Genomic DNA, 17,745 nt, shown 5'->3' on the forward strand with positions numbered 1-17,745 from the left:
TGACACAGTCAGGGTGGACACTCCTCTTCTGTTATTTCACTGGCAGAGGAGAGTGTGTAATTACCACCCAATTGGAGTATTATTCTTTTATTTGCAAGACTTTAAAGTTAAATTATGGAGCACTTTTGAGAAATTTAAAAGCTGGTGTAAATATAAGATGGCAGAGTGCAAACCTTAGTGGGGTGGACAAATTAGCACGTGAGAATTCAAAGGGAATTAAACAGGTATACACAACAAATAGAGAATAAACAATCAAAATGTCAAGTACAGCTTAAACTGATGAGCTCTATATGCACAATAAACCCTCAGTAATCCCACATTAGATTTTAAAATTCAGCCTTTAAACAAAGAAAAAAACATTTATAGTGATGATAAAATTTTAATGATAGATCATAAACTCCAGTTAATGCAGGGATTATATACATTTTCATTTAGTGTTTAAGGCTTTAGGCAGTGTGTTTGATTTTGCTCAACTTTCTCTTCCATCAACAGCCTGAGAAATTGCTATTTGAAATTGCACACTTGAGTCTTTTCTCCAGAGCATGGTCAGCTGTGTTTTACACAAATAAGTTAAGTCGCATTTTCACACTGGAGAGGAGCAAACTTTTAAGTACGGAACTCTGATGATAGTCGGCATTACATCTTGGACCAACAAAGTCAACGAGTAGGAAGTGTTCCTAAATCATGAGGTTTGCAGTGACATAGGAAACAAACAAACAGAGGCTTATTATCTTCAGTCTTGTCAGCAGTTTGAACCGGACTACCTTCCTGACAAGTCATGAGAGGCGGCAACAGCAACGCTAAAAGTGACAAGCTGTCATGCAGTTATTTCTCTGGATATCGGGTTTGCAAAAACCTGCTGCCTGATTTCATATCCAGGAAATCTGAGGATGCTTTATTTTGGCGGGAAGAAGAAGAGAAGTGGATTGGTTTACTTGAGTTGTGTTTGTGTAGAGATTTGGTTTTCATTGCGTGGCTTGTGTGTTTCTCTGTAACCTTGTCTGTCATACTTGACTGGTTTTTATGGTCTGTCTTAAAAAAAAGCTTTCTTGTTTGTATGTGTATTGACATGAGATGTAGTATCCCATTCTTTGAGGCTGTAAAGATTAAAATCTGCATTTTCTTCTCTGTCAGTGACAGAGTTGGGCAAAGTCAAAAGCTGCTTCCTCTTGTTTTTCAGGATGTACCTGGCAAAGTGTCAATCATTATTTTTACCTTTAAGTCAGGAAAGCCTCATCTGCCTGGATGTTTTCTTAATAATGACTGCACATTCAAAGACATTTCACTTAAGTCCTCTCTGTCCTCTCCAGGTGCCATCCTAGGACGCTCAGAGACTCAGGAGTGCGCGTACTACAACTCCAGCTGGGAGAAGGAGCGCACCAACCGCAGCGGCATCGAGCTGTGTCGTGGTGAGAAAGACAAGCGTCGGCACTGCTTCGCCACATGGAAGAACGTCTCCGGTACCATGGAGGTTGTCAAGCAAGGCTGTTGGCTGGATGACGTCAACTGCTACGACAGGTGCGTGTGGGTTACTGCAGAAAATGCAAAGACAAAATCAAAGAGAGCGTTTCAACAGGTCTTTTTGAATAAGTCAGGCAACATTTGATTTGTACCTTAGTGTCTTCAACCATTATTGTTATGCTTTTGTGGTAGTCAAGTCTTTACCATACTGTTTATCCACTTACAGTGTCATAGTTTTTACCTATCACTTACAGATTGACGGTTCACTCGGTTCAAAACTTTTTGAGTTTGCATGGTTTTGTGTTTAAAGTTTGGCTTGGAAGAACCTGCAAATACACTTGAGATGATACTGTATATATGGGAAGTGTGCACTGTCATTTCATGTGTACTACTGGTTGAAATCGGAACTATAGCCTAAATTTTGTTACAGCCTTCAGGAGCAAGCAAACGGATGTTTTTGTGTTCTGTGTTTTTCATCATGATGCACACAGAACAAAGGCAGCACATCATGAGGGCCGCTTGTCTGCAAATATAGCAGAAATTACCTTGAGCACAGTTTTTGTCCCTCTGTGTGCTCCTCCATCTGAATGACTCGTACAAGCCTACATTTTTAATTACCTCTGACAGATGGAATTTAAATTGCTGTATGAATATCCACAGTGTGTGCGTGCGTGAGTGTGTGTGTGTTTGTGTGGCAACCAAGTGTCTAAATCAAAACTGTAAGCATATATTATACAAGACGGGTGTGTTTTTTTTTGAGTTTTTGCATCGTTGCTAGAACATAAACTTGACATCAGATAATGGTTCGAGAAATTTCTGCGTGTGTTTTTCTTTGATTCCCGAGGGATAAAGTTGCAGTCCGCACAGATTGGGTACCTCATCTCAGACGGCGCCGCCTAGCCTCCCTGGAGAGTCCAGAGAAAGTTGAGGGCGGCTGCCACTTCCTTTGGCTTTTATCTGATGACTGTGTGATTGTGAAAGAGAGCGAGTGTGTATGTGTGGGAGTGTGTTAGTGTACATGTGTTTTTTTTCTGTGTATCAGTGTGCGCAGGAGTTATTTTGTAAATGTTTTTCTTTTGGCAGCAGTGAGAGGATAGAGAGGAAGGAGAGCAGTGTATCTTTGTGTAGTTGTGTGTCTGCCTTTTAGAGGTCTTCTGCTGTGTGTGTGTACTTTCAAAGATAAATGGCTTTTATGTCCTGTGCAGTGTATGTGTGCGTTTGTTTGTTTTTAATGTCTCCCTCCATGTCCTCTGCAGTAATGAGTGCGTTGAGAGGAAGGAGAGTCCCGATGTTTTCTTCTGCTGCTGTGAAGGCAACATGTGCAACGAGAAGTTCCTATACGCCCCCGAAGTGCCACAGACCTACCCGCACCATTCAACTGCCTACAGTACGTACATTTACAGTTGAAAAGATGTCTGTCTTTAAGTATGTGTCTTTGCACCACTCAATAACCGGGAACTGGGAAAGGTAACTTTAAAATAAATTTTTCCTCAGTACTTGTAATAATTATTTCCAACCACATCCATGATTTTACTTTGAATGCCTTTGCGAAAGACATTGTGTGAATTTCAGTCAGGTGTTACATTCGTGTTTGTTAATATAATGACTTTTATTCGTCTTTCACCTCCACACAGAAATTTAAGCAATCAGACTTTTGCTTGATTTATATATGCTTCAGTTCACCTCAAAGTTACAGTAAAAATAATGTTGTGTAAATCATAGTCTACGTTCACTTTGGTATATTCTTTATTAGATGAAGCCTTTTCTCCCTGATTATAATGGATGCCTAGAGTTCACCTAATTATATGTAACTGCAATATAATCCTGATATGATTGAAGCATCAGTAGCCACAAAAATAGCTGATTAACATAAATAAATATAAATATAATATCTAGCATCTAAATAAATAAATAAATAATGGATTTGATGACAGCGAATGCAAGAAGTGGTGCTAGTAGCTTTTGATATTTGGTGTAGCTTTATTTGGGGATTCTGATGTTTGTGTAACTTCTCAACTTAATTATCCAAAATGCCAGTCTTTCGCTTTTGTTCCTATAAATTAGACTTTCTGAAACTTGACGACGCCCCATAGAGAATAACAAGCTCCCCAAAAACCCAGAGTCTGATGATGCAGCTGGTGCAGCCCCAGTGGCCCCTCGCCTTATCCCTTTCTCCTTTTCCTTGCCTCGTTACCACCGTCCGTCCTAAGGATGGTAGTTGTGTCCGACATCTGAGCGTCAACACTTTGACAGTGCTGCCGAATCAGACTGTCACGCCTTGTAATGGGAGGACGGGCTGAGCCAGCAGGCGTCGCCAGGCGACTCCTGCTGGGGTCGGACACAGTTCAGAGCTCTGTTATTTTTGGCGGGTGGATTACGTTATGTCACGAGATGGATTCGCTAATCCTGCTGCGTGTGTGTTCGTGTGTCGTGCATTGATATGATCCCTAAGCACAGTGGCAGTAAGCTGTAAGCAGAGGTAATGCTGCACTTAGAGAATGGTGTCATCTGTCTTTCTTTTCTCTCAACCTATATTTCACCCTTCCTTTTTTAATTTTTGCTTAGTCTGACCGAGTTCATAATTTGTCATTGCTTCAATTTTGTTGCCATTCAGATAAAATCAGTGCCATCTTGCTAACTTTTGTGCTTCTTTTTACCACCCTCTCCATATTTCTCTCCCTACAGCCACCTCCAACCCATTTTCCCAGAAGCCCGAGCTCTTCAGCACTCTCCTTTACTCCCTGGTTCCTATCATAGGCCTGGCTGCTGTCGTCCTCTTCTCTTTCTGGATGTGGCGACATCACAAACTGGCCTACCCAGCTGCCCTCGTCCCCACACATGTAAGTCTTTTCTGGGTGAGAAAATGAAAACCAGATGAAAGAAATCTCGCAGACTCACATCTCGCAGTCTCATTGTGGTGTGAGCTGCTTTGAGTGCAAAAAAGAAGCTGTGAAAATTAAGCTAGAAAATGAAATTTTGCCAGGCATCAAATGCAAATAATAAAAAAAAGATTAATAGGGGCGGGGATTAATCTTTTTTTCACAATTTTTTACATGGCAGTATTGTATTGCTTTTGAGACACCAAGTATTTATTTATTTATTTATTTAGTATATTTTCAAATCATATTGTGGTGTCTCTGGTTATTCCCACCCCTAAAGATGACTATCTTTAGAGTCAATGCCTATTAATTTCTGCTGTAAGACAGCTTTTTTAAAGTTTGCTGTATGATACACTACAAAGAAGGCTGCTCTACCATCTCTATTTAACCAACCTTCAACTTCTGCGCTGATCCAGTTTCTCAGTGAGCTCAAATAGCCTTGGCCTTTCCTGCCCTGCACGGCAGAGGGACAGAGCTGTGGTCAAATAGAACGCACAGTCTGTGCTGAGAGTTTGTGCTGGGATAATTGCTTTTTCAGTTTCGTCTTTTAGCGTTGTACAGAAGGATAAGTGGAGCGGTGCTTTCTGTCTTTTTTTCTTTTACGTGTGTCTTTTTTATTTAAATCAAAAAACATCAACAGACTATTCTTTGAAGGCACCAGACAAGAATATCAAGGAGATGAATTCAGATTGGGTAGTTCATAATGTGCCAGGAGGCTTTATATCACTCATACATTTAAGCACACATTGTCCATTGGCAAAATGGAGTCTTGATCCACATCATACCGCGTGTACTCATTCACCTTTCATGACGCTTGCTTATTCACGCATAAGCTGTTCCTGCTCGGCCATGCTTTTCCTTCCGCTGCTTAGTTTTTTCATGTTCGCACCTGAATCAACCAGTTCCATCATGAGGCTGTTTTAACCCCGGCAGCAATGCAGAGCCTCCACCGTATGGAAGAGGAGTCACAGGCCTGTGCATTATTGATGAGGCTTTATATAGGCAAGCACAACTAAACACAGGGATGCTCGCAGCGCTGCCTCGGAGGATGGTGGGTGGGTGGCTGAGTGGAGTGTGGGGGAGGGATTGAGAAGAGACACGCAAACTCTCACCTTCGTTATTATGTTTGCACAGTGTTAAAAAATAGGAGGAAAAAAAAGGACACAGATGCAATATAATCAGAGATGCTAATGTACACTGGAAAAACAACACCGCTGAGAGACTTATGAATCATCTTACCTGGAAACGCATGAATAAAATAAATAAATAAATAAATACATTCCGAAAACAAAACAAGATCATGGCCAATGCAGGGTGGATCAGATAACGTATGATGATACTGTAAGAAAGGGGGAAAACAAATCCCCAACAGCTAAAAGATTGATAAAATCACAAGGGGAACAAAATGAAATAAAATAGCGAGAGTGCTGGAGAGTACTAGTGCATGACTGAGTGGGTGTACAAGGACAGGAGAGCAAAGGGGCTCTACAAAGAGAGCAGTTTGCTCATGTGCTTTTCCACCCGTCTATTATTTAAAGGAAGACAAATCAACTATATTTGCAAGCCCTGTTTATTTCACATGCAGATTCTGGTGTAAATGAAGGAACCCAGTTTAGATGGCGAAAGATATTAATAAACCAGTGGGGTTCAAAAGGAGATGGATGGAGTGGGAGGAAATATGTCGACATGTATCTATTATTTTTCTATTTTGTTGTTGTTGTTGACAAATGTGTTTCTGTGTTGCGCCACAGGCTGTATTTAAAAAAAGCAAAGGTGACTGACTGTTTTAGTCACTCAAGCAGGTCACTTTGCAAAGTCACTGAGGATAGCTTCTAGCAACTGTGGAGTAAAAACGCACACCTTCTGTTCCACGACCAGTTAGTGAATCAGATGGTGGAAAACCTGGCTGATGAAAATCAGATTATGCAAGAGGACGTTTTCTGGATTTTTCCTATTTTCGGGAGAGTGAAATGTGAAATTTGAAATGGCAGCAAATCAAATGTACTTCAGTGGTTATTTCACAATTCAGACATGAGCTTGATTTAACCATTTGTCAGTCAAGGCAGCCCTAGTTAGCTCAAGTATGAAGTTAACCTTACTGTCTTAGCTTTTGAATGTGATTTGATTTTAATTTGCTTGTTAATGCCACAACAAAAACGACTTAACAAATAAACAAGGGTCAGTAGATCAGCCCTATGCTTTCCCTTGCTCATTTCTCTGTGCTGCTTGCATCTTAGCATAATACTAATTCCTTTTCTTTTAATTTGTCAGCAACAATTTGCCTACATCTTTTATTTTAGTCAGATTTTAATATGCCCTGTGTGAAGGGGAAGTCATTATCATGGTTCTGGTTTATCAAATATATTAGTAATAGTTATTTATAATAATTACTTCCTCTGTTTCTGAACAGGATGCTTGAGGCAGCTACAGTGCGGGTTCTTTTAAGATCCAAATATGTAACGTATTGGTATTAAAACGGCTTGTTTTTCACATCAATGATCCAACAACTGAAACAGGATAAGCTAAAGCCCAAACAGTATGAAAATAAGAAGGTACATTCATGTCATTACAAAATTGAATTGAGAAGATCAGATAGATAATTAAATGCAGAAACCTATCACCTCAAATTTTTATATGCTTCATTACTCTTTTTAGTCATCTTAAAGGTAGGGGATCTCAAAAGATCACAAAGACATACAGTTAACCTACCTGTCCAGTAGAAACAGGGCCGCTATGTAGTCGCTGCCGCTCAAACGCAGCACCAATGTTCACTCTGGTCTTGGATCGCGCTGCATCAGCCTTTTTCTTGGCAGTAGCTTTCTCAAAAACCTGTTGTTGGCACCTTTTCTGCCAAAATGTTGCTGCAACTGTCTCGTTTCTCGTTATATATTTAGCAAGCTAGCACAAGCTCTGGCGTTGTCTTCTGAGCATGCACGATTAGTGTACACGTGGTTACAATCGGGTTGTGAAGAGGATTTTAAGCAATACAGTAAAAAATGGTCCAGAAAATGATCTCCCACCCTACCTTTAACAGTGATAGTCTTTCTCTTCAGTGAATAGTTCCCTTTGCAAGGAAATGAGACATAGATTCATAATGCAAAAGTAGTTGTTCCCATCTAAATATAGATAATACTACAGCTGAACTTTCTTTTGTAGTTGTTGTCTGTACATTGACCTAGGCTGGAGGTTGTGCTTCGAAGTGGTTTTCATTAAACAACTCATGCTTGAGTTTGTTGCACACACAAAATTAACTTTTTAAACAGATTAAATCTAGTTTAAGATTCGGAGAAAAAAAATGTTTGTGGCACAATAACTTTATTTCGCACAGTCATGATGCCATCATGGACTGCATATTTGCCACCAAGCCTCCATTATTCAGACTTCGGTGTGAAGTTTGAGGCAAACTGGAGCCCTTTGACTTAAACCAGGACCGGGATCCCTTTTTCCTCATTTTATTGTATCTTCCATTCAATTCTGACTAGCGTCATCACTTACTACCTACTTACATCTTGTTTATCTGGGTGCAGCTTTACAAAGATCTCCCCAAAGCCAGTGGGCTTCAACTATCATCAGGATCCCCTCTATCTAACCTTGCTCTTTTTTTGAGATATTTTTTATGGCATTAGTAGTGGTGATTTTGACTTGGTTGTTGCTTTATATCTTGTTTTTTCTCTCTGCTGGGATTCTGCATAGCTTAAGTCTATGTGTTATAGATGCTGCTATGAGCAGTTTCAAAAGTGTGTACTTTTTGTTAGGGAGTGGTTTTTTTTTTCATCCATTTTCAGCCAGGATATTAATTGATAACTGTTAATTAATACTCCCCCAAACATCTACAGCTTCCAAATGGTATCCCATGCAGAAACTTGATCAAATAGTTCCTCATATAAGTTCTTTCTCATTTAAGTTTGAGTTTTTGTTTGTAGTCTTTCACCAGTTGCTGTCTTAAATGACAAAAAATCCAAAACATGGTCCATGGTTGAGAAAGCTCTGAGCTTTGTGTTGCTTTAAGCTTATGGGCTTTCATTCTCTTTCTTAAATCCCAATTTCAGTGTTATTTGATTGTTGTGGGTACATTGAAACAGAAGAATGCATCTGTCATCAGGTTGCTTTTGTTCTCGACTTTGTATTTATGTGAGTTTGGTTTTACTGTGATCTAGTACATTTTTTTTTCTTTTTCCACATTGGTCGGTTCATTTTCAATTGCTTTGCTTAACACTATCATTTAAGTTGATAAAATGAATCATCTTGCCTTTGTTCTCATGCTTATTTACAAACAGACCTGTGACCCTTTGTGTGTCCCAGACCACAGCTTTGGAAGCCCTGGTCTGGAGCACAAGTGGGAGTGAAAGGCTGTTCAGGGACGACACATCAACTCCGACTTTTTACCTGCTTCTATTTCATCCACTAACTGACAGAAAATAGCAATAATTTCTCTGTTTGCTTCTTATGTTCCTTTTTCGACAAGCACGCCTTTCACATTATGGTGGAGGTAAGAGCAGTTTTACTGAAGTTGAAGCACTGTTAGCCCTCCCTCCCCCTTTTTGGGTTCAGAGCTTGGTATGAATTCTCCACCCTTAATCTCAGAGCACCATTTTGTACCTTTTGCTTTTTTTTTTTATTGCGTCTCGTTTACTTGGTTCGCAACACATTTTGTATATTCCTTTTTTTCTGCTTGGGTTTATTGCATGGATGGATGTCTGTTGTGCTTCCCTGCTGAAAATATATTGTGCATGGTGGAAAGTGGCCAACATGGCCCTGAATGCAGCCCCCCCTCCCCAGCACTTTTTTTTTGGTATGAATGTCCATCTCTGATGTTTATGTAATTCATTGTTTGTACTGTGACCCATTTTCCAAAATGGTATCTGCTAGACCTATGGCTTTCTCATGCAGAGAGACAACGCACGAGGTGTTTCAAAACTGAAACTGCAGCATGCTTTTCCATTTTACATGCAGACTGAGGACGAGTGCAGATGCATTTTGCAAAAGTAGGAGCATTGCCATTTACCTGGAACATTTTCAATTCAGAGAGTGTAAATTACTTGAGTACAAGAGCAGCCTAAGCCTTCGCATATGTGTCCCTGGCTCAAAATTGAAAAAGAAATAACTGCAAATGGGGAAAAAGAGAAGGAAGCTCACAAAATAAAACCAAGAGCGTTAATATTCTGTTCCGCTGTAATTTCAGGTTTTCATCTTGTTCAAAAGTCATGGCACTTTTATCACTGTGTACCTGACCTGGACCTAAACACAGTTCAAACCAAGCCCTCACGGACCTGTGTGGGTGTTATAGATGAAGGTGTAACCCGATTAAGCTATGGGAGATGGTTTAGAGATGAGAAGAAAGGAATGAAGCAGCAGATTCTGTTTTCCTGTTTCCTGTGGTCTGCTGACTAAGTGTAATGCGCCCCGTTTTGAGGCCACGGCGCCCTGTGATCGGACAAGGGATCCAGTGACTCCCAAGGGACGCTGGGCCTGGCCGCCTCGTCAGGCAGAAGCCAGGAAAATAGACGAGAGTTTCCAATAAACAATGCAGATGCAAGGAAAGAAAGGAATCCTGCAATAACTGGTGTCATCAAAGTGTTATCTTGGACAAACAGAAGAGCGACTATGACTTGCTTTAAACGTGCAGCAGCTTTTGTATCCACCATCACATCATCACCCATAAACCCATTAATAATCTTTTAACATCAAAGTCATGGTCAAACTGTCATGTCTGTTGCGAGGCAGAGTAACTGAGCAGGAATTCACCCTGGACTCAGACTTAACGACAGCCTGCTTTATGCCCTTGAACCATCACGGTATTTTGATCACGGGTGTCCTTCAATGGTCATTTTCTCATGCACCTCATGATCAGAGGAGGTGTCTTATATTTCACTCAACTCAGTGGCTGCACAAGAATTTGGTGTTGGAGATATTTGTGCAGACATACCAATGTCATTGTAAGGCAGCGCAGTCGAGACAGAGCAGGAAAGCATAACCAGTCTACATGCGGCTGGGGAAAAAAACTAAAAGGTATAATTATTGTGTTCGTCTGACTAAAACCGCTTTTAAGACTTTTAAATGGACTTGAATGATTATTTGTTTTTGTAGGTTAATGGGCCATTCTGAGACCAACCACAAAAATGAGAATATATTGAATATCCACTGATGATGGTTGCAAAAAAGAATCAGTTTGAATGGAAGTCTATGGGAAAAGGACCCGACGTCCAACCTGATTTATAACAACAATATAAAATTGTATGGTCTCAATCGCTAGTTTTCAAGTCTTCAAATGGTTTCAGGTGTTCTTCAAATAGACAGTTTTGTCAATTATGTTAAACTTTAGAGGAAAATACAGCACGTGTGGAAAAACAGTGTGACTGACAGCTATTATCTTCCATTAGGAGCCTAGTTGCAGGTGATGCCTCTGAACGTCTGGTTGCACAATGTCGACATGGTGCGACTGAATCACAGTTGTGGCTTCAAAACGAGAGTTCAGATTCTTATGGGTGACATCACGGCCTGTGGCCTCTTTTCAAACATTTAACAAATGCCGTCACTCCAAGATCGACTTGTTTGTTCATGTAACCTTTTCAGAACATTGTGCCTCACTTAGCTGCTACAGTTCATGTAATTGTACATTTACAAGTGCATTTTCTACCTTTTGTTGTGATGCAAGCGAAAACTAGTGTTGGACGGTGTACTATTTCATACTGAAAACCGGTATTTATTTCTTCTGTGGTATAATTTTTTTGTGAAAATCAGAAAGTGACGCGGCAAATCACTGTTGTACAGGGAAACCTTTTCGCTGCCACACCACAGATACTAAGGGCTTAGCTGAGGCAGTAACTGTGGTAGTAACTGCAGCAATCAGCACTTTATCACACCAACTTAGCAGAAAACATGTATTATTAGTGTACAAATAATATATGCAGTTACACACACGCACACTAAACTGCACCTCTCTCTCTCGCTCAAGAGAAAAATGTCTTTGTATACTGTGAAACTGTTGAAGTAATACTGCACTATTTGGTCATACCACCCAGCACTAGCAAAAACCCAGACATATTCCTGCATATTCACTTTTATTCCTTTCCACTGCTGCAGGTCTATTGAAAAAGGTTGAAACCAGATATCTGTCAGTTTTATGTCGGTTGTTCCTCAAGCTCCGGTCATGCCACTAAATGCACCTCACACAAGATCTGAAATTACAGCCTGCCACTACCAAGTACCAAATCCTTCAACTTTAGTAGATAAATCAATAAAGGTCACTCATCGAACTACACCATATGTTTCTAAGATGATTAACACGGGATAGCATGTAGAGATCACTCTTGAGCTAATCAAACTCAAGCTAAACTTCTCTTTCTTTTCCGTCTGAAGGCCTGACTACCAAAACGATACAAGCCTTAAATCAGGAAAACCCTATGTGAGACATGTATCTGAATCAAAGCTGTAAATTCCTTCTTTTTGGTGCAATGTTTTCATGTGGAGGGTTTTTCAGGGTCCTTACATGGGAACATTCGGGCTTCTCTGTAATCCAACCTCGGCACCATCATGGGTAATTTTCCCCATCATTTGGCTGGCATTTGGTGTGAAAGCGGAGGGTAGAGACAGCAGGTCTGCCTCGCAGCTCTCTGTCAGGGAGGAAAGGCTTTAAGTAAACACACCAGTTCCCACTTGAAGCCCCTTTCCCCCCCTCCCCCTCCTCCACTGCCCTGATGGAAATCCTGCTCCATATTTATACCAAAAAAAAAACAACAACAAATACTTTTATTTATTCATGCAGAGCTCCTTGTTAAATAAGCAGAAATTGTTATTATTACAATAATTGCACCACCACAGCGTCAATAATACATTAGATGGGATTAATGTTTCTTTGAAGGTATTTGGTGTGTGAATGTGGTACTGAAACCAAAACAACTATTCCAGGCTGAAGAACATGAATCAATTATAATAAACATTCAGAGAAATAAACTGGTTATAATAAAACAGAATGCCGTACTATTGAGGATGGCGTCTTATACAATATAGTCATCATTATGGGCTTGGATGGAACTAAAGATTTGGACTGTATGTATCATGTGTTAGTGGATCAGTTTACAAATGTTCAATATTATTTGTCTGCACTTCAGGTTTGTCTGTTTATTTTACCGGTTACTTCTTGATTTTATTTCATAACAGAATGGGGACTTACAATAATGTCATTCATTTATTTGCGGTGAAAATTCCTTTATTTAAACAGCTTTATTTGTGCCAAATGTCGCACTGAACCATCGTCGGTGTTAAATGACGCAAGTCTTTTTGTTGTTTAACTACTTACAAAAATGTTCTGAGACTGAGAAATTGGAGTCTAAAAGTGTGAAACGCTTCTCTTCGTTTATGTTTTTACGTGCAGTTCATGACCAGGCATCAGATTTCCACTTGATAAAAATCAAACTCATAAATTATATACAGTAAGCTTCAGTAGCAGCAATAATCTTGTTGGGACAGGTATTAAAAAACCTGAAGCTACTTCTCCCTGTTTTACTACTCCTGCAGTCAAATGCTTTTTGGCTTTTTCTGGCTGCACCGCTTTAGCTCATTTTTCACTGTGGGAAGAAAGGGATATTGTCGATTTTGACGTTTGACTTGTGGAAAAGATTTTATGCCAAACAGTACATGCAGCAGCAGAGGTAACCTGTGTGCTGGAATGTACCCCATCCAAAGGAACCTTATTTTTCTGATTGTTGTTTCCATCAAACCTTGGAAGTAAAAAAAAAAAAAAAAGAAAAAAGGAGGAGGTTTTTTTACGGGAAGATAAGAAAACAGACCAGGATTGACAAGCATGCACTTTTGATATATTATCACAGTGTGTGAGTGGATCCTGTCTGTGGGCCTCAGGGTCTTAAAACTTGCTCCAGCTTATCAAGCGCCTTGTAAGCCTTCGGTTCATGTAAAAACATGAACACTGCTGTGGTTGTTTGGGAAAAAGATTTTTCTTTTTTACTGACAGCCGCGACACAGAGGCACGGAAGTAAAGTTGAGATTTTTACAGCAGCATATCTGGTTTCATCAAAGGCCATCAGTCATGTGCTGGTCTTTCTGCTCTACCTTTTATCCTTTGGAAATGTGACTCCCTCACTGTGTGCTCCTTTTTAACCTTCCCCACTCAAGCCTCTCTCTCTCTCTCTCTCTCTCTCTCTCTCCTTGTGTCCCTCTATCCTCACTCGCCCTCTGTCCTTCGCTGTGAATTCACATGTGAAAGTGTAATCAGCATAATCCTGATCTCTAGCTGTGTTTAACATGCTTTAGACGTGAAACACTTCCATGCATTTAATTTTCTTTATTTGGGATTACACATGAATACACGACACAGACTTGAGATTTGACTTATCAGGGTTTCACACAATGTCTTTGTTTAACCATTTGATCATTGTAATTAGGAATTATACAGTGTGGCCTTCTTCATATTCATTCATCTCGAGGCTTATAACGTCATGTGCCTTGCTCATGGTTAGTTTATATTTTAACTTCCCCCTGCAACTCATTGGCATCAAACTGGCGTCCTTCCAGTTTCCTCTGTAAACTGAAGGCAAATCTGTTAGCAAATGTAGCCCTGAGGGTTTTAACTGAATTTAAATGAATAACTAAATTCTACTTTGTAAGCTGTGTCTTCGCTACCACAAATACATTTAAAAAATGCAGCATTTCTAATGAAGTCTTTATCAAGTGCTTTCACAATTTAATAAATCAAACAACAGATAATATAACATAAATAAAGTATGTTTAACAAAAAAAAAAGAAATGAGAAGGCAACACAGCATAACAAAGGTATGCCACGAGAAGAAAAATAATAATCGGAGAGCACCATCCCATTAAAGCCAGTCTATAAATGTAAGGTGTAATATGTGATTTAAGATGCGATGATGATATTGATTCTGCCGGCCTGAGCTCTTCAGGCTCACTCTCTCTGAGACAAAAGGATGCTCAACTTCATTGTAACCCAATGCTCTTAAAGCTTTAGAAAGAAAAATTAATAAATAAGAATATAGAATGACGATGTCCTCCCTTCTTGTCCACTCTCTCTGCAGGATCCCGGCCCCTCACCCCCATCTCCCATTATGGGACACAAACCCTTGCAACTGATTGAGGTGAAAGCCAGGGGCCGCTTTGGGTGCGTGTGGAAAGCCCAGCTGCTGAACGACTACGTGGCCGTCAAGATCTTCCCGATTCAGGTCTGCGACTGGACACCGTAGCTTTGCTCACTTTTGACTCTTCTGAACGGTGGAGATGGTGAGGTTTGAGCCTGTGAATAAATGTAAAACCATCTGTATCCGTCTTTCCGCTCTCGTGTAGGACAAGCTGTCTTGGCAGAACGAGTATGAGATGTACAGCGTGAACGGCATGAAGCACGAGAACCTCCTCCACTTTATTGGTGTGGAGAAGAGGAACAACAACCTGGACCTAGAGCTGTGGCTCATCACCGCCTACCATGACAAGGTATGCTACTAGTGATAGAGATATACCACAAGCAAATAAGCGAGTTTAATTGATTTTCTGATACAGTTCAGTATTTTCAATAAATGCCTCTTTCAACTGAATTACATGTTAAATAAATGAGCTGTGTCAACAGCTGTGGAATTACGACACTGGTAAAGGTTTTGTCTTATTGGTTTTGAGATTTGTAGGTTGTTGGTTCTTTAAAGTTTACATGCAAATAAACCGTATTTCAAAACTAGGTCTGAACTTCGTGTTTAGACTTGGAAATTATTGCTGTACTAGGTGAAAGATGAAAAGTAAGCTGGTCGTAACAATTAAATAATTCCTACCAATACTAAAGCTGAAATACTATAAAAAAAGTATAAATATAATAAAAAAAAAGTATTCCATAACTGAATAACTGATTATTTAAGGCCAGTTATGGTTAATTGCAGTAAAGTTACAGGGGATAAGTGCTGAGCTAAGTTTACCACGCATTCAAAAATAATTTCTGGTTGTCCTGCCAGTTTTCTTTTTTTCATTTGTGTCCGTATTACTACACCACTGTGTCCATGTTAATGTGGTGATGTAGTGGTCTAAAGTGTATCGTGTCATGCATATTGTACACAGATCAAAGAAGGGCCCTCGAGGGCAGGCGGCTAACTTATGTTGTCGAAAGCATACTTTGATTTGTCAAGAACTTTTTTTGATTCTTTTAAAGCCTCGTTTTCTCAGAGAAGCTAGTCGCAAGCTTTGTGAGCCCCGTCGTGCTTCTTCTCCCTCTCGACCGCGGTCTTTGTAGCACTTGGGGCTTTAAGTCCCTGTGTGCTTTGAGGGTCATTACCGACAAAGTAGAGAGCGACTCTCGTACGCTTCACTTGCTGGAATTTTCCAGCCAGACTCAAGAATTTGAATCTGCGTGCGTGCTTAAAGAACCTTCCTTGCGTGAATAAAGGTTGAAAAATTAAAGGTTGTGGGCGTGGCAAGGAGGCTTTATCCCCAGCAGTACAACTCTTGGACTAATCCACTTAACCCTGGAGCATGTCTAAAAGTGCTACTCTGATTTGTAGCAGCTCTCCAAGTGGAAATAACATTGAAGGAATTTGTTTAAAGTACTTCTAGGAAAGGTCATACGACTGGAAATATATCAGAAACATGTTTAAGTGCCTTATCGACCATGTACTACAATTATTTTTCAAAGCCTTTGCGGGATTCATTGCTTAGAATTCGACCTTTTCCTCCTGGGCAGGTGTCAAAGTGTGTCACACCTCGGATTCGAGCTTGTGTAACACAACTGCAACAGTGAATGTTTTCATGACAGCTAATTTGTGGCACCGTGGTTAATGTGTTCAAGCAGCCTGATGTATGTGTTTATAGCATGCAGTGGCTCGCCTCAAAGCTTATGCACTCCTCTAAAATTCCATGTATCAATCTTATCTTATGATTCAGAAAGAAAATCAACCGACAATACTGAACGTACACAAGGACAAGCACACGTAGGGATGTCTTTCTGAAAATAGGACAACAGAAATGGTCATGAAACCTTTCCTCTACTGCATGTGTTGGTGCTGCCTTCCCTCTAGTGACCAAACAGTTGAACTGCATCTCAATGGCCACTTGCCAGCAGTGACCTTGTGTTATATTGGCATTTATTATGTAAGCACAAAGATGGTGCGTGTAGGATAAGGAAGTAAAACCGATTTAGCTCAAAACATTAGGACACAATTATCCTGTTTATATTTCGATTTTTCCTTCATTTCCGGCTGAAATGAAGGTCCTCGGAGGTGACCGGTATCTAAAACAGAAACAGTAAAAGTCAAATATCCGCAGAGCAGAACGGTACTAAATCAATGGAGAAATGTAAACAAATCTTTGGTGATAAAGAGCTTGTGTGTGTGCGCTTGGCAAACCTTTCCTTGATAAATTCATATTTAAACAGCAGTCAGGAAACGGCACAACAAATAAACGACGAGCATTTATCACAGCTCTGTTATTCACCATGAACAGTGAATGTTCCATGTAGTTCTGAAAGCTTTCTTAGTTCTTTGATAATCATCTTTTTTTTTTTAAGTATTTCACTTCCTGCTCAAGAAAGAAAAAAACAAAATTCACACAGTGTTATATTCAATAAGATACATTTTTCAATCTTATTACAAATATTTGGAGTGAACTTTCTCTGTTTCTATTGCTTTTTTCTACGCATTGAAAACATATTTCCTTGCCCTCCCTCTCTCCCTCTCTAGGGTTCACTGACGGACTACCTGAAGGCCAACGTGGTGTCCTGGAACGAGCTTTGCCACATCAGCCAGTCAGCAGCCCGTGGCCTGGCCTACCTCCATGAGGACATCCCAGGACACAAGGACGGACACAAACCCTCCATTGCTCACAGGTATGTTGGTGGAACACCTGGATATTGGTCCGCTTTCATGAAGACACTGCACCGAGGGATCTGTTGGGACTGAAGATATTTCTTTTGTTGCTTCTTAGGGACATTAAGACTAAGAATGTGCTGTTGAAGAATAATCTGACAGCCTGCATAGCTGACTTTGGCCTTGCGCTGACCTTTGAGGCTGGAAAGTCAGCAGGAGACACACATGGACAGGTAAAATCTACACTTAAAGGTGCATTTTCTGCCCTTTTAGGTTGCCTCTGGCTTCTCAGACTTACAATAAAAAGATAAAGTTGACTTCTTGCGTATTGTTAGTAATGGTATTGAGTCACCATTATCTTAGCACCTGTGGGTGGCAGTGTTGGGGTGAAATCTAGAAATAGATTATTATGTTTTAATATACATATATATATGAAGGTTTCTAGTTTATTTAAAGACACTTGTGTGACACAGATTTGTTCCTTTGTGTTCGACCATCACTTTTTGTGTAAAGCTCCAATGAATTTGCTCTAAATGACTTAATTTAATGGTTTATAAATCATGTTTATCTGATTCTGTTTTTGTTTTGGTTGGATTTTG

The 17,745-nt window shown here is 40.1% G+C and overlaps 1 protein-coding gene across 2 annotated transcripts in view; it reads left to right on the plus strand.

Annotated features, from left to right (window-relative positions):
* The window catches only part of LOC131443610 (activin receptor type-2A-like), a 41,434-nt gene that overhangs the window by 17,329 nt on the left and 6,360 nt on the right, over positions 1-17,745 (plus strand). Inside the window, exons 2-9 of one of the 2 annotated variants that reach the window (XM_058613385.1) lie at positions 1,311-1,518; positions 2,718-2,848; positions 4,147-4,301; positions 8,806-8,829; positions 14,390-14,533; positions 14,655-14,798; positions 17,021-17,166; positions 17,265-17,379. In XM_058613385.1, the coding sequence (XP_058469368.1) occupies positions 1,311-1,518; positions 2,718-2,848; positions 4,147-4,301; positions 8,806-8,829; positions 14,390-14,533; positions 14,655-14,798; positions 17,021-17,166; positions 17,265-17,379 (1,067 nt within the window). The remainder of the gene's footprint in view (positions 1-1,310; positions 1,519-2,717; positions 2,849-4,146; positions 4,302-8,805; positions 8,830-14,389; positions 14,534-14,654; positions 14,799-17,020; positions 17,167-17,264; positions 17,380-17,745) is intronic. The other variant, XM_058613393.1, reaches the window with a different exon arrangement.

The sequence above is a fragment of the Solea solea genome, chromosome 2 (assembly GCF_958295425.1).
Source record: "Solea solea chromosome 2, fSolSol10.1, whole genome shotgun sequence".
Lineage (NCBI taxonomy): Eukaryota > Metazoa > Chordata > Actinopteri > Pleuronectiformes > Soleidae > Solea > Solea solea.